General features: G+C 47.4%; 1 protein-coding gene across 1 annotated transcript in view; it reads left to right on the top strand.

The window, feature by feature from the left end:
* Positions 1 to 1,107: 1,107 nt before the first annotated feature.
* Positions 1,108 to 22,500, top strand: part of ankfn1a (ankyrin repeat and fibronectin type III domain containing 1a) — a gene marked incomplete at its 3' end in the record, with an annotated part of 48,657 nt that continues 27,264 nt past the window's right edge. Inside the window, 5 exon segments of the mRNA XM_034076792.2 lie at positions 1,108 to 1,158; positions 1,160 to 1,229; positions 1,232 to 1,293; positions 7,643 to 7,853; positions 18,493 to 18,687. Coding sequence (XP_033932683.2) covers positions 1,114 to 1,158; positions 1,160 to 1,229; positions 1,232 to 1,293; positions 7,643 to 7,853; positions 18,493 to 18,687 — 583 coding nt within the window.

Consider the following 22,500-nt stretch of genomic DNA (forward strand, 5'->3'; position numbering starts at 1 on the left):
GAGGGGACACATGTTGATGTAGAAGATACATGAAGAAGAGGGGACACATGTTGATGTAGAAGAGACATGAGGAAGAGGGGACACATTGTTGATGTAGAAGAGACATGAGGAAGAGGGGACACAGTTGATGTAGAAGAGACATGGGGAAGAGGGGACACCGTGTTGATGTAGAAGAGACCATGGGAGAAGAGGGGACACATGTTTGAGTTAGAAGAGACATGAGGAAGAGGGGACACATGTTGATGTAGAGGAGGACAGGAAGAAGAGGGGACACGTGTTGATGAAGAAGAGACATGAGGAAGAGGGGACACATGTTTGATGAAGAAGAGACAGGAAGAGAGAGGGGACACATGTTGATGTAGAAGAAAACAGGAAGAAGAGGGGGACACATGTTGATGTAGAAGAGACATGAAGAAGAGGGGACACATGTTGATGTAGAAGAGACATGTGTCCCCTCTTCACAGAGGGAACACATGTTGATGTAGGAGAGACATGAGGAAGAGGGGACACATGTTGATGTAGAAGAGACATGTGTCCCCTCTACAACATAGGGGACACATGTTGATGTAGGAGAGACATGAGGAAGAGGGGGACACATGTTGATGGAGAAGAGACAGGAAGAAGAGGGGACACATGTTGATGTAGAAGAGACATGAAGAAGAGGGGACACATGTTGATGTAGAAAGAAGAGACATGAAGAAGAGGGGACACATGTTGATGTAGAAGAGACATGGAGAAGAAGAGGGGACACATGTTGATGTAGAAGAGGACATGAAGAAGAGGGGACACATGTTGATGTAGAAGAGACATGAAGAAGAGGGGACACATGTTGATGTAGAAGAGACATGTGTCCCCTCTACACAGAGGGGGACACATGTTGATGTAGAAGAGACAGGAAGAAGAGGGGACACATGTTGATGTAGAAGAGACATGTGTCCCCTCTACACAGAGGGGACACATGTTGATGTAGGAGAGACATGAAGAAGAGGGGACACATGTTGATGTAGGAGAGACGTGAGGAAGTGGATCTTGCATGACAGGTGACCTCTGACTCCTCCCCCTCAGTGATAGGTGACCTCCTGACTCCTCCCCTCAGGAGCCTGCCCGGTCACGATGACTCAGCAGATGCAGAACCTGCAGCTGACTCAGAGCAGGAAGTGCCCCGAGAGGCCCGCCTCCCCCACGCGCCGCCAAGCGCCTCTACAGGAACCTGTCGGAGAAGCTGAGAGGAAGCACGCCTCCTTCGAGGACACCTACTTCTTCGGGAAGACCGACCGCCTCCGAAAGGCCTCGGTGAGTCGCTGCCTCGGTGTGACTGTGGTCCTGCAGAGCAGCACACTGAGACCGCCGAGGAAGCGAAAGCTGTGCACTTGGTCCTCACAGCAGAGAGGACACTGGCCTCTCCAGGCCGTCTTCAGGTCCATTCCATCTGTTGCTATCAGGGGGTAGATATTCCTGCTCTGAAGACAATCGCTGTTCAAGATCATTCATCCCTCTGCACGCTAACTTCACATTCTTGATCGGTTGATTGGTTGATTGATTGGTTGATTGGTTGATTGGTTGATTGATTGGTTGGTTGATTGTTGGTTGATTGGTTGATTGGTTGATTGGTTGATTGGTTGATTGATTGGTTGATTATTGATTGGTTGATTGATGATTGATTGGTTGATTGATTGGTTGGTTGATTGGTTGGTTGATTGGTGGTTGATTGGTTGATTGGTTGATTGGTTGATTGGTTGGTGATTGGTTGATTGGTTGATTGGTTGATTGGTTGATTGGTTGGTTGATTGGTTGGTTGGTTGATTGGTTGATTGATGATTGATTGATTGATTGGTTGGTTGATTGGTTGGTTGATTGGTTGATTGATTGGTTGGTTGATTGGTTGATTGGTTGGTTGATTGGTTGATTGATTGATTGGTTGATTGGTTGATTGGTTGGTTGATTGGTTGGTTGATTGGTTGATTGGTTGATTGGTTGGTTGATTGATTGGTTGATTGGTTGATTGGTTGATTGATTGGTTGATTGGTTGATTGATTGGTTGGTTGATTGGTTGGTTGATTGGTTGATTGATTGGTTGATTGATTGGTTGATTGATTGGTTGATTGGTTGATTGATTGGTTGATTGATTGGTTGATTGGTTGGTTGATTGATTGGTTGGTTGGTTGATTGGTTGGTTGATTGGTTGATTGATTGATTGGTTGATTGGTTGATTGGTTGGTTTGGTTGATTGGTTGGATTGTTGATTGGGTTTTGGTTGGTTGGTTGATTGGTTGATTTGATTGGTTGGTTGGTTGATTGGTTGATTGATTGGTTGATTGGTTGTTTGGTTGGTTGGTTGATTGGTTGGTTGGTTGATTGGTTGATTGGTTGTTGATTGGTTGGTTGATTGGTTGGTTGATTGGTTGATTGGTTGATTGATTGGTTGATTGGTTGGTTGATTGGTTGGTTGTTTGATTGGTTGATTGGTTGGTTGATTGGTTGGTTGATTGGTTGATTGGTTGATTGGTTGGTTGATTGGTTGGTTGGTTGATTGGTTGATTGATTGGTTGATTGATTGGTTGATTGGTTGATTGGTTGGTTGGTTGATTGGTTGATTGATTGATTGGTTTGGTGATTGATTGGTTGATTGATTGGTTGAGTGATTGGTGTGATTAATTGATTGATTGATTGATTGGTTGATTGGTTGATGGTTGGTTGGTTGGTTGGTTGATTGGTTGATTGATGGGTGATTGTTTTGGTGTGGTTGGTGGTTGGTTGGTTGGTTGGTATGGTTGGTTGGTGATTGGTTGCGTTGGTTGGTTGGTTGGTTGATTGGTTGGTTGATTGATTGATCGCCCTTCAGGGTTAACCCAGTTATTGATTGATTGATGAAAGGAGTAGAACGTTTTCCATCTTGGTTCAGATTTCTTGTTCGCAACTAAACCCGTGGTGCAAACCCTTATACCTGTATTGCCCTAATTGATGACACTTTATTGGCGTATCAATAGTGCAGGACATGAATCAATAAAGTGGGGAATTAATCAATCAATCGGAAAATAAAGACATGGATAGTGCGGAAAAGGTGTATCAGTAGAGCAGGAAGATCTATCACTTGAAATGCACGGTATTATATACATGTTACATATATCAGACATGTAACCCCCACGGGAGGAATGAAGGCTGACGTGTCTTGCTCAAGGGCACAACGGAATGCTGCAGTGACGATCAATGAGGGATTGAACCGGTGCTTCCCTTGTTCCCTCCGCTCTCACCACTGCGCCCAAACCGCCCCATGACAGTGCGGAAAGAGAGTATCCACACCAACAGCACCTCGGGGTGATTCTCACTCCGTCTGCAGCTCCGTCTCGTGTTCTTCTTCCTGGAGGACAGAAAGGAGCCAACAGTGTGCGGTGAACCCTGTGTCAGGAGGACGATCAATAAAGATCTGCTTTCAATAATCCAGTTAACATCCTGAAGCCTCTATTAGATCTCTGACCCAATTTAGAGGCAATGGACGTCCACTCTCGGGAGAGAGACCTCCAGCATGTGTCCCTGAAATGGGGACTCAGGTTATTTCACACCTCCAGGAGAGAGACCGGGGAAATCACCTCTCTGTGGCCCCTCCAAGAGCCCCAAAGGACGGACTAATGACCTCCAGCATGTGTCCCTGATATGGACACCTCCATAACCTTGCACACCGTGAGTCCCCGGGCCCCCGGACTTCAGCACTCCCCCACGGACTAAACCCAGATGATCACACCCTACAGAACCTCAGGCCCCTGGTAACTCTTAAAGGTGGTGGATTTTGTGGTGCTTTTCTGTCCGCCCATCAGCATCCATATTCGGCCTTCTTCACGGCACCACCCCCCCTTCTGTGGAGGATATGCTCATGCTCCTGGTAACCCTTTAAATAGTCTGATGCTACCAGGGCTCATCACTGCACTTTACAAGCCAGAAATAATGTTTAAATGGTCGGGGAAAGTGTTTTCAAACGTCTGGAAGAGAGTTTCAGCCTGTCATTTAACAAGATATCATTTAACATTGACCCTCTCCTGGAAATGCACAGAATATGTCCATTTCCAGGAGAGCTTCAATGTTAAATCATATCGTGCAAAATGACAGGCTAAAACCCAGGAATAAGTGTTTGAAAGGCGGGAAAAGTTGTTTAAAATAGTCTGATACCTCCAGGGCGCATCACCGCATTTTACAAGCCAGGGAAGGTGTCTGACTCCTGGGTAAACTTTCTTTAAATAGTCTGATACCTGGCACTGTATCTGCCCCTGGGAACCTTCAAGGTTATATTCATGTTTTATTATTTATTTCATTATCACACGATTTTTACAAAAACAGTATACACAATAAACATAATAAAGATAATAAAAACATGATTAGCGGGCGGAAAAAGGCTCTGTCAACCGGCTCTGAAGAAGAGGTATCGCTGCTCTCCGCCCCTGAGGCCTCTTCGGAGGTATCTGACGGCGGTAGAACTCCTTCCGATGATGATGCAGCTGCTGCCGCCGCCCTGAACATGGAGCGGATCTTCAATCCCTCCTTTATTCCAGGCGTATTCGCGTAGAACCGGTCAGCAGTGCTTACGTCGTGACACATAAACCTGGCGAGAATCGACCTGCTCTCTGGATCTTGGTGATGCTTGATAATGTCAGCCAGTGCGCAGGATTGTGAAGGTGACGGCTGTTTCTAGCCCAGCAGCAGCCCAAGCCCTCTTCAAGGGAGCGTTCAGGTTCCTGGAGGCGTGCTTCCCCGTTGTGACCTGATGTGCTTCATCTCGGGAGAACTCAGGGTGGCCATGAGTTACATGACGGTCTCTTCCCAGCATACGAACACCCTGTGATGGGACAGGGTGTGGTCCCAACATTTATTCTGCCACTGGCCGTTTTGAGAATGATGCCTCTTTCCTGCAAGTTCCGCACTGCATGTGTGTGCTTAAGGTGCTTGTTCAAAGCCAGATAGAAGAGTCTGCACACCGGGCATTCGGACGACATCCTTACTGAAACAGACACAGTGGATTGTATTTCAATTATTTTGTGTTTCTCCGTTTATATGCGTTAGCGTAACCGGTGATTGCAACAATGGATCCGATGCTTCAATGCCTGGTACACGGACCAAGGGAGGACGTGGGTTACCACCGGGCTAAATGGTCCCACCTCCGCACCAACGCGGGGCTGGAGATGGCAACTTTGGGTCCGATGCATCAATTCATGGTGCCCCGACCATGAGAGGGTTTGGGGTGCCCCGGAACCAGGCAGGACCCCAGCAGGAAACACGTTTTATGGTCAAAGGAGGAAAGAGTGATAGAACCGGGGTAAAGCAAAGAAAGTGTCCGACAATAGTGACTTGTGAGGCGGCCAGAGAGTCTGTCATCTCTCGGTCCTATCCTCCAGGCAATGCGGTACCAGAACTGGGTCAAATTCACCAAAATGTAAAACAAATAAGATTCAATTCATCCATGGAAAAGGGCTGAAAATGAAAAAAAGTATCCGAAAATAGTGCATCATGAGCCCGCAAGAGTCCTCTGTCAACTCCCCTTGCATTCCTCCAGAGTCAGAAAAAGTACGTTATCTTTTGGGAGAACCAGAAGAAAGGGGTGAAAATGGAGAAATTGTATCCCAAAATAGTGTCTCTTAAGGCTGGTAGAGTCCCATCAAACTCCCCTTGCATTCCTCCAGAGACCAGTTAAAAAACTTAAAGTTTGGTAAGAACCATGCTGGGGGGTCTCCAGGCAACAATTGTATCCGAGCCAAAGCACTCATGTTGCGGACACATTCCTCCATGATGTGAAACAGCCGGTTTTTTTCTGAATCCTCTCAAAAACCGGGTTTCCGATTTCGTGCGGATGGTAGCTTGAAAAACATGAATGCATTTTTTTGACGGAGGAGGGGAGGTCTCGATTCCCCTCTCCGTTGTAAAATGCAACGGGGGAGTGGAAAAGTGTCCGGGGCTTCCGACCGAAGCGCCGAAGACTTGAGCTTTTTGAAGCCCCTCCTCCGTTGGCACTTTGTCGTTTTTTCGAGAATTTTTTTAAACTTCATTTTTGATTATTTTAAGTTATAATTGACCGTTTTCTTTACTTATTTCGGCTTTCCACGGGTGGGGGCGCATGGCAGGCCGCCTCTGAGCTCCCAAATTCGGCCTGGAACCTCCGGGAATTGTGGGCTAATCTCCATAAACTGACAAAGTCACCCAGAAATGTCACTTTAATAGCCCAAAAATATATAATACAAATACATTTACATAGTAAAAGGTACAATTGTGCTCCTAATTACCCGGAATTTGATTTATATAGCCCCATGATAGTGAATAAAAATCATTTTCATGGAAAAAAGTGTTAAAACGCCTGATTGATATGTTTGTAATGTCGTCTGCAGGTTCACTGCTGTTAGCAGGGTCCCACACTCACAGGCACCTAGGCAGAGCTCCAGGGTGATGCACAAGGCTTTCATACCCAGCAATAAGTGTTTGAAAGGCGGGGGAAAGTGCTGTGAATACAGGGAGAGAGCAGCCAGAGAGAAGCAGGCTTTGAGAGCCACAGAGCACACCCAGAGATCTCCTTGCAGCGCATGGCTCTTGCACGCAGACTGCACCCAGAGAACAGGCTGCTTCACAGCACTTTACAAGCCAGGAAAAGTGATTGAATCCTGGGTATACATGTTTAAAATAGTCTGATACCTCCAGGGCGCATCACCACATTTTACAAGCCAGGGAAGGTGCCTGAATCCTGGGTAAACATTGCTTAATTGTTTAATTGTTTTTAAATGTGTGAAACAGTGTTTTGTCACTTTCAAAACTCTCTCGTCATTGACCGGAGAAACTGGGCCGATGTTGTTTTCAATCTGACCGTTAATATTCCAGTGAGACGAAGTACGTACAATGACCGGAGTGATCCCATGTTCATTTTGTCCCAAAACCGGAGCATTCCCTCACCCTCCAGAGGCTCCGGAGCCTCCAGCTGCTTTTGTTCACTTTCTACTGAGAGCTATTCAACAGCTTTCTGTGTCTGTCGCTTCTACATCCTCTCACCCTTCATCTTCTCACTCTTCATCACCTCCTCCCTGCTGAGATTCATCATGGCTGAGGGACTCGAGGAGTGAGACACTAGACGGTTAAAGGTGGGGTAGGTCATTTTGGAGAAACCAGCTGGAGTGGCTAGAGTTTGAAAATACACAGCCGGAAGAAATCTGCCCCTTCCTCTCAGAGCCCCGCCTCCAACACACAGGAACGCGCACGTGACCAATGAGGGCACGAGATCAGTGTGTGCCCAGATGGCAGGCTGACAGGCAGGTAGGCCATCCAGTTACTTTAGCCGACTCAGATGATTGGTCGTGCTTTTTACAGCGCCACGGCTTCAAAGCACTTCAGATATTCATTGCTGTCGGGATGTTCAGAGCATTCCATGGAATATAACAACAAGTGTATCTCGAGCCGGTTCCTCAGACTTACCTACTCCACCTTTAAGTATATGTTAAAAGTTTAAATGAATATACTTTAAATCAAGGGTTAAAGTCCTACATTTACTGATTTGTTACTTGTTATTATTTTGGTTACGGTTGTTAATTTACAACAGAAACATCTGAAATGTATGAGAAGAAAATAGTAAAATGCGTAATTTTCCGACACTAAAAGAGAGCGCTTGTTTCGTCCTCAGGCGATGCAGGGCAGCGACTGCATCTTCGAGGCGGTGGAGCAGCAGGACCTGGACTCGGTGCAGATTCTTCTCTACCAGTTCTCAGCCGAGGAGCTGGACCTGAACACCCCGAACAGCCAGGGGCTAACTCCTCTGGACATCTCCATCATGACCAACAACACGCCCATTGCCAAGCTGCTGCTGAGGGCCGGAGGCAGGGAGAGCCCCCACTGTGAGTAACACTGATTAATACATAATATATATATATATATATAATATATAAAGAACTACAGCACGGTCACATGACTTCACATCACCACCGCTAAGCTAAAGGTGGCTAATGTTGGGCTATAAAGGAACTACAGCACGGTCACATGACTTCACGTCACCACCGCTAAGCTAAAGGAGGCTAATGTTGGGCTATAAAGGAACTACAGCACGGTCACATGACTTCACGTCACCACCGCTAAGCTAAAGGTGGCTAATGTTGGGCTATAAAGGAACTACAGCACGGTCACATGACTTCACGTCACCACCGCTAAGCTAAAGGTGGCTAATGTTGGGCTATAAAGGAACTACAGCACGGTCACATGACTTCACGTCACCACCGCTAAGCTAAATGAGGCTAATGTTGGGCTATAAAGGATCTACAGCACGGTCACATGACTTCACGTCACCACCGCTAAGCTAAAGGTGGCTAATGTTGGGCTATAAAGGAACTACAGCACGGTCACATGACTTCACGTCACCACCGCTAAGCTAAAGGAGGCTAATGTTGGGCTATAAAGGAACTACAGCACGGTCACATGACTTCACGTCAACACCGCTAAGCTAAAGGAGGCTAATGTTGGGCTATAAAGGAACTACAGCACGGTCACATGACTTCACGTCACCACCGCTAAGCTAAAGGTGGCTAATGTTGGGCTATAAAGGAACTACAGCACGGTCACATGACTTCACGTCACCACCGCTAAGCTAAAGGAGGCTAATGTTGGGCTATAAAGGAACTACAGCACGGTCACATGACTCCAGGCCACCACCGCTAAGCTAAAGGTGGCTAATGTTGGGCTATAAAGGAACTACAGCACGGTCACATGACTTCACGTCACCACCGCTAAGCTAAAGGAGGCTAATGTTGGGCTATAAAGGAACTACAGCACGGTCACATGACTTCACGTCACCACCGCTAAGCTAAAGGAGGCTAATGTTGGGCTATAAAGGAACTACAGCACGGTCACATGACTTCACGTCACCACCGCTAAGCTAAAGGAGGCTAATGTTGGGCTATAAAGGAACTACAGCACGGTCACATGACTTCACGTCACCACCGCTAAGCTAAAGGAGGCTAATGTTGGGCTATAAAGGAACTACAGCACGGTCACATGACTCCAGGCCACCACCGCTAAGCTAAAGGTGGCTAATGTTGGGCTATAAAGGAACTACAGCACGGTCACATGACTTCACGTCACCACCGCTAAGCTAAAGGCGGCTAATGTTGGGCTATAAAGGAACTACAGCACGGTCACATGACTCCAGGCCACCACCGCTAAGCTAAAGGAGGCTAATGTTGGGCTATAAAGGAACTACAGCACGGTCACATGACTTCACGTCAACACCGCTAAGCTAAAGGAGGCTAATGTTGGGCTATAAAGGAACTACAGCACGGTCACATGACTTCACGTCAACACCGCTAAGCTAAAGGAGGCTAATGTTGGGCTATAAAGGAACTACAGCATGGTCACATGACTTCACGTCAACACCGCTAAGCTAAAGGTGGCTAATGTTGGGCTATAAAGGAACTACAGCACGGTCACATGACTTCACGTCACCACCGCTAAGCTAAAGGCGGCTAATGTTGGGCTATAAAGGAACTACAGCACGGTCACATGACTCCAGGCCACCACCGCTAAGCTAAAGGAGGCTAATGTTGGGCTATAAAGGAACTACAGCACGGTCACATGACTTCACGTCAACACCGCTAAGCTAAAGGAGGCTAATGTTGGGCTATAAAGGAACTACAGCACGGTCACATGACTTCACGTCACCACCGCTAAGCTAAAGGAGGCTAATGTTGGGCTATAAAGGAACTACAGCACGGTCACATGACTCCAGGCCACCACCGCTAAGCTAAAGGAGGCTAATGTTGGGCTATAAAGGAACTACAGCACGGTCACATGACTCCAGGCCACCACCGCTAAGCTAAAGGAGGCTAATGTTGGGCTATAAAGGAACTACAGCACGGTCACATGACTTCACGTCACCACCGCTAAGCTAAAGGAGGCTAATGTTGGGCTATAAAGGAACTACAGCACGGTCACATGACTCCAGGCCACCACCGCTAAGCTAAAGGAGGCTAATGTTGGGCTATAAAGGAACTACAGCACGGTCACATGACTTCACGTCACCACCGCTAAGCTAAAGGCGGCTAATGTTGGGCTATAAAGGAACTACAGCACGGTCACATGACTCCAGGCCACGACCGCTAAGCTAAAGGAGGCTAATGTTGGGCTATAAAGGAACTACAGCACGGTCACATGACTTCACGTCAACACCGCTAAGCTAAAGGAGGCTAATGTTGGGCTATAAAGGAACTACAGCACGGTCACATGACTTCACGTCACCACCGCTAAGCTAAAGGTGGCTAATGTTGGGCTATAAAGGAACTACAGCACGGTCACATGACTTCACGTCACCACCGCTAAGCTAAAGGAGGCTAATGTTGGGCTATAAAGGAACTACAGCACGGTCACATGACTCCAGGCCACCACCGCTAAGCTAAAGGTGGCTAATGTTGGGCTATAAAGGAACTACAGCACGGTCACATGACTTCACGTCACCACCGCTAAGCTAAAGGAGGCTAATGTTGGGCTATAAAGGAACTACAGCACGGTCACATGACTTCACGTCACCACCGCTAAGCTAAAGGAGGCTAATGTTGGGCTATAAAGGAACTACAGCACGGTCACATGACTCCAGGCCACCACCGCTAAGCTAAAGGAGGCTAATGTTGGGCTATAAAGGAACTACAGCACGGTCACATGACTTCACGTCAACACCGCTAAGCTAAAGGTGGCTAATGTTGGGCTATAAAGGAACTACAGCACGGTCACATGACTTCACGTCACCACCGCTAAGCTAAAGGTGGCTAATGTTGGGCTATAAAGGAACTACAGCACGGTCACATGACTTCACGTCACCACCGCTAAGCTAAAGGAGGCTAATGTTGGGCTATAAAGGAACTACAGCACGGTCACATGACTCCAGGCCACCACCGCTAAGCTAAAGGTGGCTAATGTTGGGCTATAAAGGAACTACAGCACGGTCACATGACTTCACGTCACCACCGCTAAGCTAAAGGAGGCTAATGTTGGGCTATAAAGGAACTACAGCACGGTCACATGACTTCACGTCACCACCGCTAAGCTAAAGGAGGCTAATGTTGGGCTATAAAGGAACTACAGCACGGTCACATGACTTCACGTCACCACCGCTAAGCTAAAGGAGGCTAATGTTGGGCTATAAAGGAACTACAGCACGGTCACATGATTTCACGTCACCACCGCTAAGCTAAAGGAGGCTAATGTTGGGCTATAAAGGAACTACAGCACGGTCACATGACTTCACGTCACCACCGCTAAGCTAAAGGAGGCTAATGTTGGGCTATAAAGGAACTACAGCACGGTCACATGACTTCACGTCACCACCGCTAAGCTAAAGGAGGCTAATGTTGGGCTATAAAGGAACTACAGCACGGTCACATGACTTCACGTCTCCACCGCTAAGCTAAAGGAGGCTAATGTTGGGCTGTAAACGTTGTTATATGAGAAACGCTCCAACATAACTCTGAAAGCACAGCTGTGTCCTTCTACTGATCTGAAGTGATTTTTGTCTCCAACAATGAACCCAATTTCCGCCCGACGGTCTGCAGAACACGATGAAAAGGAGCCGAGTGACCCTCAGGAACATCATTACCTGCAGAGCGCGGCCACCTGGAGGGAAATGTCAGGAAACAAGTTTCACACGAGATAAATGTGAAGGGTCACCGAGCTGCAGACTCACAAGGAAGGGAATATCTCTGCACTCTGTGAACCTTGAAAGCAATGTTTTCTGGCTTTTTAAACATCGGAAGAAAACCAAATGACTCCATAATGGGAACAGTCGTTGGTTAAAGCCCTGAACGTGTACATTCATCAGCAGTGCTTTGGGTGAGAGGAATTTCAATCATTTTCTAGCACATAAAACATGTTTCTGTTTTATATCGTATCGAGGAAACGTCATGTGTGTGTGTGTGTGTGTGTGTGTGTGCGTGGGTGTGTGTGAGAGAGAGAGAGAGAGAGAGTGTGTGTGTGTGTGTGTGTGTGTGTGTGTGTGTGTGTGTGTGTGTGTGTGTGTGTGTGTGTGTGTGTGTGTGTGTGTGTGTGTGTGTGTGTGTGTGTGTGTGTGTGTGTGTGTGTGTGTAGGTGTGTGTGTGTGTGTGTCTGTGTGTGTGTGTGTGTGTGTGTGTGTGTGTGTGTGTGTGTGTGTGTGTGTGTGTGTGTGTGTGTGTGTGTGTGTGTGCGTGCGTGCGTGCGTGCGTGCGTGCGTGCGTGCGTGCGTGCGTGCGTGCGTGCGGGCGGGCGTGCGTGTGTGTGTAGGGGTCTCCTCACGGCAGTCGTACAATCCCATCGTTGTAAACAAACACAGTTAAATCTCTGCAGCTCATTCCTCAAGAGCCAAGCACTGTGTGTTAGTTTACGAGTCCAGCAGGTTTATATTTAGGCGTCAGTCACACGAGAAACTCATTTACAGCCTTTTCAATTAGCAGCCGCTAGCAGCCGTTAGCGGCCGTTAGCAGCCGCTAGCGGCCGTTAGCGGCCGGTAGCAGCCGCTAGCAGCCATTAGCAGCCGCTAGCAGCCATTAGCAGCCGCTAGCGGCCGTTAGCGGCCGTTAGCAGCCGCTAGCAGCCGTTAGCGGCCGTTAGCATCCGTTAACATCTATGAACTGAAGGTTGTACTGTATTCCACGTGTACTTCACGTGTACTTCACATGTATTCCACGTGTACTTCACACGTATTCCACGTGTACTTCACACGTATTCCACGTGTACATACGTGTACTTCACATGTATTCCACGTGTACTTCACATGTATTCCACGTGTACATACGTGTACTTCACATGTATTCCACGTGTACTTCACATGTATTCCACGTGTACTTCACACATATTCCACGTGTACATACGTGTACTTCACATGTATTCCACGTGTACTTCACATGTATTCCACGTGTACATACGTGTACTTCACATGTATTCCACGTGTACTTCACACGTATTCCACGTGTACTTCACATGTATTCCACGTGTACATACGTGTACTTCACATGTATTCCACGTGTACTTCACATGTATTCCACGTGCACTTCACATGTATTCCACGTGTACTTCACACGTATTCCACGTGTACTTCACATGTATTCCACGTGTACATACGTGTACTTCACATGTATTCCACGTGTACATACGTGTACTTCACATGTATTCCACGTGTACTTCACATGTATTCCACGTGCACTTCACATGTATTCCACGTGTACTTCACACGTATTCCACGTGTACTTCACATGTATTCCACGTGCACTTCACACGTATTCCACGTGTACTTCACATGTATTCCACGTGTATTCCACGTGTACTTCACATGTATTCCACGTGTACATACGTGTACTTCACATGTATTCCACGTGTACTTCACATGTATTCCACGTGCACTTCACATGTATTCCACGTGTATTCCACGTGTACTTCACATGTATTCCACGTGTATTCCACGTGTACTTCACATGTATTCCACGTGTATTCCACGTGTACTTCACATGTATTCCACGTGTACATACGTGTACTTCACATGTATTCCACGTGTACTTCACATGTATTCCACGTGTACATACGTGTACTTCACATGTATTCCACGTGTACTTCACATGTATTCCACGTGCACTTCACATGTATTCCACGTGTACTTCACACGTATTCCACGTGTACTTCACATGTATTCCACGTGTACATACGTGTACTTCACATGTATTCCACGTGTACTTCACATGTATTCCACGTGCACTTCACACGTATTCCATGTGTACTTCACATGTATTCCACGTGTATTCCACGTGTACTTCACATGTATTCCACGTGTACATACGTGTACTTCACATGTATTCCACGTGTACTTCACATGTATTTCACGTGCACTTCACACGTATTCCACGTGTACTTCACATGTATTCCACGTGTATTCCACGTGTACTTCACATGTATTCCACGTGTACATACGTGTACTTCACATGTATTCCACGTGTACTTCACATGTATTCCACGTGCACTTCACATGTATTCCACGTGTACATACGTGTACTTCACATGTATTCCACGTGTACTTCACATGTATTCCACATGTACTTCACATGTATTCCACGTGTACTTCACATGTATTCCACGTGTACATACGTGTACTTCACATGTATTCCACGTGTACTTCACATGTATTCCACGTGCACTTCACATGTATTCCACGTGTATTCCACGTGTACTTCACATGTATTCCACGTGTACTTCACATGTATTCCACGTGCACTTCACATGTATTCCACGTGCACTTCACATGTATTCCACGTGCACTTCACATCAGTGGCGGGCCGTGCATTTCACACCTAGGCCTTCAGTGATGTCCGACACAGTCCTACCTGAGTTATTCCACCTCTCCATCATCATGACGCCATGGCTCGAGAAACTATACATTTAGACAGAAACGCAGTATAACCGGGCGTTGCATCACCTTAACATAGTCAAGTACAACAGAGTTATATTAATATTTCCGAAGCATTTATAATCAATATATCCGCATTTACAATTAAGAGTGTTCAACTACCAGCTTTAAGATCGCTTGGAGACTGTCAACACTTAAAAATAAAAGGGGCTTTTAAGGCATTCGTCTACAAACTTTTATTAAGTCCTCCAAAAGTATGTGAGCTTTAACAAGTGTGTTCACTAAACAGCGCAGTGTCGCACCCAAAGCAGTTTCATTTAAGACACGTGACGATAAAGACACAAACTATTCACTGAAAATAAAATAAAACAAACAATGAATTTGCATTTGTTCATGAGGATATATTTGCGACAGTGGTGAAAGTGTGTTCCTAGCCCTGAATGTCCGCTTTGATAAAGGTTAAACCAAACAATTCAACAAGTCTCCTTGAGTACTTTTACTGCACAGCTGAGCCAGTGCGCCACACACATCTCTATATCTCTTGCAGAAGCATCACACATTTATTTTTTATATATTTGTCATTTTAATTACATATATATTAATTCGTTAATATTGATTTAATATTAACGACATAAAATGACAAAAATATATTAAAATAAAATGCTTTGTACTCACCAAAACAACTGATTATTTGAACACAAATCCATCCTCCTTTCTTTCCTCAAGAAGACTTCAATGACTCTGTTGTACAGTTTATCTGTGCGTTTCAGTTCCACCAATAAGTCATTTAGACATGAAGGCTAATGATGAAAGCCGAGTCTATCCAGTAGAATTTCTGGCATAAGTTTTAATTCGCTTTAAGGCCGAGAATGACCGCTCGACAGAAGCGGTGGACACAGGGATAGTCACTGCCACACATGCCAATGTGTAAAGCTGCCCCATGCTCTCACTCAGATGTTTCCGCTGAAGGAAATCAAGGAGATCAGTGGGACTTTCCCCTTCAAAATCAGTCATGGCATTCATTACAGTCAGTTCTGTTTTTAGCCGGGACAGATCGAACAGTGTTCCGTGACTCTGTGTTAATTTGGCTAAGGCTGTTTGCGGGAATTTTTTCCGGTAGGTCTGAAAGTGCTGGGGGTCCAGGAGGGAGAGAAACATAAATTTTTCGTGGTCTTGAAACCTACTCCGTATCTGGCAAAGAATGTTGTCCAGAATATTGCTGTGGAGTTGTTGGTAGTATGCGCGAAGGTCTCCTTGTGCGGTACGTGGGCCTCTGCGTGCGCTCGGACCATTTGAGATGCGCGCTGTGTCCTCGTAGATCTGACGAAACTGGCACCTCTCTCGCTCAATTGTGTCACAAAACTCGTTCACCCTTGTCAGACAGAATTGTACATCCAATGTTTGTTTCTGTAGTATTCCAAAGAGCACATCTGAATGCTTAAAAATCCCATTGAATGTTTCAAGCAAAAAACAAAACTCAAAATCATCCAGACGTGCATTAAATCCATCAGCGCTAAGCATAGTATCCCCATCATACTCCTCATGATGTTCCATCATACTCCTCATGATGTTCCATCATACTCCTCATGATGTCCCATCATACTCCTCATGATGTCCCATCATACTCCTCATGATGTTCCATCATACTCCTCATGATGTTCCATCATACTCCTCATGATGTCCCATCATACTCCTCATGATGTTCCATCATACTCCTCATGATGTTCCATCATACTCCTCATGATGTCCCATCATACTCCTCATGATGTTCCATCATACTCCTCATGATGTTCCATCATACTCCTCATGATGTTCCATCATACTCCTCATGATGTCCCATCATACTCCTCATGATGTTCCATCATACTCCTCATGATGTTCCATCATACTCCTCATGATGTTCCATCATACTCCTCATGATGTCCCATCATACTCCTCATGATGTCCCATCATACTCCTCATGATGTTCCATCATACTCCTCATGATGTTCCATCATACTCCTCATGATGTCCCATCATACTCCTCATGATGTTCCATCATACTCCTCATGATGTTCCATCATACTCCTCATGATGTTCCATCATACTCCTCATGATGTTCCAGTATGTGGTCAAACACCTCCTTTAGGGAAACTCTCTTCTCAAAGACTGCATTGACCAATCTCCATGTATATTGCCACCGCGTTGGTGCAACATTAGGAAGACGACGCTTGCAAATGTCATCCAGCAGTTGCGTGCGCTTAGGGGATCTGGAGGAAAATGCTGCAAGGCCATTGAGGCTGGCAAAAAAGACCTTGCATTCTTTAAGCTTTGAGGCCCCTTGAGTCAGTACTAAATGTAGTCCATGTGCATAGCAGTGAATGAATAAGGCCATAGGTGCCCTCTCCTTAACTTTAGCCTGCACCCCATTTAGTCCAGATGCCATGACCGCTGCGCCATCATAACACTGTGCCACAACTTTATCCAGACTACATTCACATTCCTCCATGAAAGGGAAAATGCGAGCGGCAATGTCATCAGCTCGCTTGCCGCTTGTAACATCTTCAAATCTGACAAACCGCTCCTTGACACCTGGGTCCGTCACATAACGCAGGACAAGTGCCAGCTGTGCTACATGACCCACGTCTGTCGTCTCGTCCACCATAACAGCGACAAAGGGTGCTTTTTTAATCTCCATGTTGATCTCTTCTCCCATCACTTCAGCAATAGCATAAATCAGGTCGTTTTGTATTTTGCCTGACGTCCCAGTGAACACTTTGTTTGTGGACAGGTGGTAATGCAAGTCTGTGTTGTTCTCAGCAAGCCAAGAAAGAAGCTCCACGTAGTCTCCTCTGTTTCTGGACTCGGCGCTTTCATCATGTCCCCTAAATGAAAGTTCCTGTTTACCCAAAAACAGGACACAACCAATCAGTCTTTTCAATAAGTCCCTATTTTTGTTCACCCTTTCGTTGTGGAGCTCCGTTTCCCGGCGCACTTGTTCGTTGAGCTGTAGATCCACTCCAAAGGTTTTCAAAAGCACCATTGCTTGTAAGTGCCCAGCCGTGCTTTGGTGTCTCCTTGCTGCCTTGGTGGTGTCTCCTTGCTGCCTTGGTTAGACAACTCAAGTTTGCAAATCCAGTGTGGCTCCAAACACCAAATCGATCATTTGCAAATAGCCCATTCGCAGCAGTACCATGTGCAGCGCCTCTCGGAGGCCGCGAGCCAGGGGTACCGCTCGTAGTTAGTGATTTGAAAGTGGCGGACAAACCCTTTCCCCCGCTGTGATAGGCTCGCTAGCGTCGGGGTTGGCCGTTCTCTTCTCGCAATGTGTAGCTTTTCTGGAAAGTTCGTCTTGAAAATGGCGTTGTAATGATATCTGCGACCAAATCGATCTCTTCTCCTCCTTCAGCCATTGTGGGTTGAAAAAAAACAGCTTGTAGAAATCTACACAAATTAGCTCGTTCAAATTCACGTTCCGTTTGCTAGCTCTACATAGCTCTGCCTCTCAATAGTGCGTATCCAATCAAAAGACGTGCACGTGCTGACGTCATCGCACGCCTGCTAGCTGGCCCGTTGTCGCCAACTCAAAATCTGATTGGTTAACGCCACAGTTTTGTTTCCGTTCGCTTTGAGCTACAGGCGCCCGCTCTGTTGATGCTGAAGGCCTGAGGGCAGATCTCTTGGACCCTGGACACATTATGGCTGAAGTATGATTGGATAAAAGCTCTAACATAAAGGCCAGCCCTCCAAATCTTGTTCTGAGGCTGGAAGCAGCGCAACCAAGAGGAAAGCTCTGAAATGAAAAGCATAGACTCTGGGGAATCATTTAATACATATTTGTGGAAAAAATATATCAAAATTAAATTTATATTCTGATGATGTTTAGGCCAGCAGAGAAGGCCTTGCTGGCCCTGACGGCCCACCACTGCTTCACATGTATTCCACGTGCACTTCACATGTATTCCACGTGCACTTCACATGTATTCCACGTGCACTTCACATGTATTCCACGTGCACTTCACATGTATTCCACGTGCACTTCACATGTATTCCCTGTGTAACAACCGAATGTCTCGCTGTGTCTCTGTTTAAGTGTTGCAGCGTTTCCTCAGCTTCTCCCTCTCTGTTTCCTGTGCGTGTGTTTGCAGTTGTGAGCGTGGAGGCTCGGGAGGCTCTGATTGGCTCCCTGGTGCAGGAGGCGGAGCTCCGAGCAGCTGATCTGTCCTCTCAGGCTCAGAGGGAGGGTCTCTCTCTGGAGGCCTGTCAGAAGGACAAGACCCTGAAAGCCTGGGAGTGGAGGAGCAAACTGTACCGCCGCATGAGGGCCGGATTCCTGCACGCACGTCAGTACATCATTATTTATGTTTTATTATAATGTATTTTATTTTATTATATTTTATTCCGTGCGTGCGTACCTGCGTGCGTGTGTGCGTACCTGCGTGCGTACCTGCGTGCGTACCTGCGTGCGTACGTGCGTGCGTACCTGCGTGCATGCGTACGTGCGTGCGTACCTGCGTGCATGCGTACGTGCGTGTGTACCTGCGTGCGACACCTGACCTCTGATCTGCAGGTTAATTATTTGAGTGTGTTGCAGCTATAACACATGTTCTAGTTGGAAAGTCCATCACACAACGAGACGAGAAGAAACAGAAAGATGCAAAGTGAGACATAAATGATGCCAAACGAGATGCATTATCACGACCTCAAGAAGTCCAGAAAATAAGACGCACCTCGAGAGACTTAAAGCCTCTGCTTCAGGATGAGATGATCCACGTGTCCAACGCTTTGGACAGGTCAGCAAACAGAGCTGCTCACTCTGCTTATCATCTAGATCCTCTCCACATCGTGCACACAGTCATCGTGGCAGTGATGGTGCTGCGCTGCTCTCTGAACCTGACTGATGCTCAGACAGGTTGTCATGGTTACATAGAAACACCTTTACCTGTTCCCTCACGAGGCGTTCAAGAGCCTGAGCCAGAACTGACCACTTAGAGACGGCCTATAGTTATTCAGTAAGGTGGCCTCCTCCTTTCAGCGAAGCCAGGACACACGCTGACTTCCACACTTTAGAGACTGCGTTAGAGCTGAGGGAGAGGTTAGAGAGAGAAGAGAGAGGAGGAGCGATCACATCTGCTCTCTTTAAAGAGAAAGGCTCTGCGTCGTCCGGGCCGGCCGGCTTCTGAGGATCTAGCTTGGTTAAAGCTTCACGAACAACATCAACAGTAAAAGGAGTCAAACTGAAAGGGTTTTCCAGACCACGTTGTTCAGAGTCACGGGCTGGTGTTCACAGAAGCAGAGTTAGTGAAGGAATCAAGCAGAGAGCCACAGGACACACAGAGCTCATTAAAGCAGCTGAGCATAGAGCCCTGTCCGACAGAGAGCAGAGGCTGAGGTGAGGCACGGAGGAGCTCATCACGGAGCTCACCGTGGAGATCGATTTGATGGCTTTCCAGAATGTCCCAGGATTATTCAGGTTCTTTGTGGAAACTGACAGATAGTACTTTGATTTAGCACTTTTGACATTTGAAGTGAAGCTATTCCTCAGCTGCCTGAATGCAGCCACTCTACCTCTGAGTCTGAACGCAGCCACTCTACCTCTGAGCCTGAACGCAGCCACTCTACCTCTGAGTCTGAACGCAGCCACTCTACCTCTGAGCCTGAACGCAGCCACTCTACCTCTGAGTCTGAACGCAGCCACTCTACCTCGGAGCCTGAACGCAGCCACTCTACCTCGGAGCCTGAACGCAGCCACTCTACCTCTGAGCCTGAACGCAGCCACTCTACCTCTGAGCCTGGTCTCCTAGCCCTAACCCAGGCCTTGTTTCTCTCTGAAGGAGACTGGACAGCTCAGCAGAGAACCAAGGAGTGTCTCGTCCCTTCACTCTGAGTGTACGCAGGGTGCATGTCGATCAATGATCTCCATAAAACCAAGATAGAAATAAGACCATGCGGTTTCTACATCAGCACACAGATCGATTTACCCATCAAACCCAAACAGATCATAAACCTGCTCCACAAAGTGTGTGTGTCTCTCTTGATGAGGATGCGAGGTTTAACCTTTTGGACCTTAGTGTCCCTGATTGTGGCTACAGCTCAGAGATCGCTCAGATCATTCTCTAATACTCCCACAGATGAGTATTTATGGGGAGCATTAGTTAGAGTGAGATAATGAGGGAGGATTTATTAGGGGCTTGATGTGAGGGCGAGTAGGACTGTCCACACTCTGAGTAACATTCAATGAGATACAAAGGTTTTTAAATCCTCTGACTCTGCAGCTAACCAGTCCCAGCTCAAACCTCCAAGCAGCTCTATGTCCTTGTAGTCTAGCTGTGATAAAAGATTAGCTAGTGAAGACAAGGAGTCTTTGCCAGCTGAGGGGGGTCTGTAGCAGCCCACCACCATGACCTTTGACCCTTTGCCAGCAGAGGGGGGTCTGTAGCGGCCCACCACCATGACCTTTGACCCTTTGCCAGCTGAGGGGGGTCTGTAGCAGCCCACCACCATGACCTGTGACCCTTTGCCAGCTGAGGGGGGTCTGTAGCAGCCCACCACCATGACCTTTGACCCTTTGCCAGCTGAGGGGGGTCTGTAGCAGCCCACCACCATGACCTTTGACCCTTTGCCAGCTGAGGGGGGTCTGTAGCAGCCCACCACCATGACCTTTGACCCTTTGCCAGCAGAGGGGGGTCTGTAGCGGCCCACCACCATGACCTTTGACCCTTTGCCAGCTGAGGGGGGTCTGTAGCAGCCCACCACCATGACCTGTGACCCTTTGCCAGCTGAGGGGGGTCTGTAGCAGCCCACCACCATGACCTTTGACCCTTTGCCAGCTGAGGGGGGTCTGTAGCAGCCCACCACCATGACCTTTGACCCTTTGCCAGCTGAGGGGGGTCTGTAGCAGCCCACCACCATGACCTTTGACCCTTTGCCAGCTGAGGGGGGTCTGTAGCAGCCCACCACCATGACCTTTGACCCTTTGCCACTTCTATATTTATGGCTAAACATTCAAATTGCTTCCTGATGGATTTGGAAACTGAGGTGGTTACACTGAACTTATTCTGAACATAAATGGCAACGCCACCACCTTCATCAGGCCGGGCGGTACGATACACATTAAAACCATTTAAGGCGACGTCAGAGGCCAGACAGACTTGTTTAGCCATGTTTCAGATAAGACAATGACGTCAGCATCAGTCGAGCCCAGATACGGACACAATCTAGTTTACCTGACAGACTGCGCACTTTCAAGTGGATGAAACCCAGCCCAGACCTAGCTTTAAAATCAGCAGGAGTAGAGATGTGACTACGACTACTGGGCGGACCAGGGTTAGGTTGGACATTTCCTGACAGTAATAACAACAACAAAACCAGGCATCTTTTCCTCTTAAGCGACACACACACACACACACACACACACACACACACACACACACACACACACACACACACACACACACACACACACACACACACCGTCATCTACTTTAGAGACACTAGTCTGCGAGAGTGTGATTAGAGCTGAAGAAGCAGTCCTGAAGAACCATCATCGCAGGACAACGCAAACATATTTTGTGGAGCAGATTGTCTGTGACAAGGCAACCGGTAATTGTTTGAGCAACACATCCGAACCTTTGCAGGGGATGCCCACTGCGGGTGGCACAACAGACCTGAGTCCAGTAGACTCCTCAGGATGACTAGAGATCTTCTCATCGTCCAAAACAGTTAACAGGCAGAGCAGAATCTGATATGGGCCATCTTCCCAGACCAGCAGACAGTATCCGATGTTCCTGGAGCAAAATCAGCACAGCAGCAAAGGACAGGTGGAAACAGCAGCGTGGAAGCGCTCCGGTCCCTCCGTGGTATCCCCGGGGTGAAAGCAGGCCTCTGCAACAGCAGAACCAGGACAGGTGGAAAGCAGGCCTCTGCGACAGCAGAACCAGGACAGGGGAAAGCAGGCCTCTGCGACAGCAGAACCAGGACAGGTGAAAGCAGGCCTCTGCGACAGCAGAACCAGGACAGGTGAAAGCAGGCCTCTGCGACAGCAGAACCAGGACAGGTGAAAGCAGGCCTCTGCAGCAGCAGAACCAGGACAGGTGAAAGCAGGCCTCTGCAACAGCAGAACCAGGACAGGTGAAAGCAGGCCTCTGCAGCAGCAG

The sequence above is a fragment of the Pseudochaenichthys georgianus genome, unplaced genomic scaffold (genome assembly GCF_902827115.2).
Source record: "Pseudochaenichthys georgianus unplaced genomic scaffold, fPseGeo1.2 scaffold_1032_arrow_ctg1, whole genome shotgun sequence".
In the NCBI taxonomy this organism is placed as follows: Eukaryota; Metazoa; Chordata; class Actinopteri; order Perciformes; family Channichthyidae; genus Pseudochaenichthys; species Pseudochaenichthys georgianus.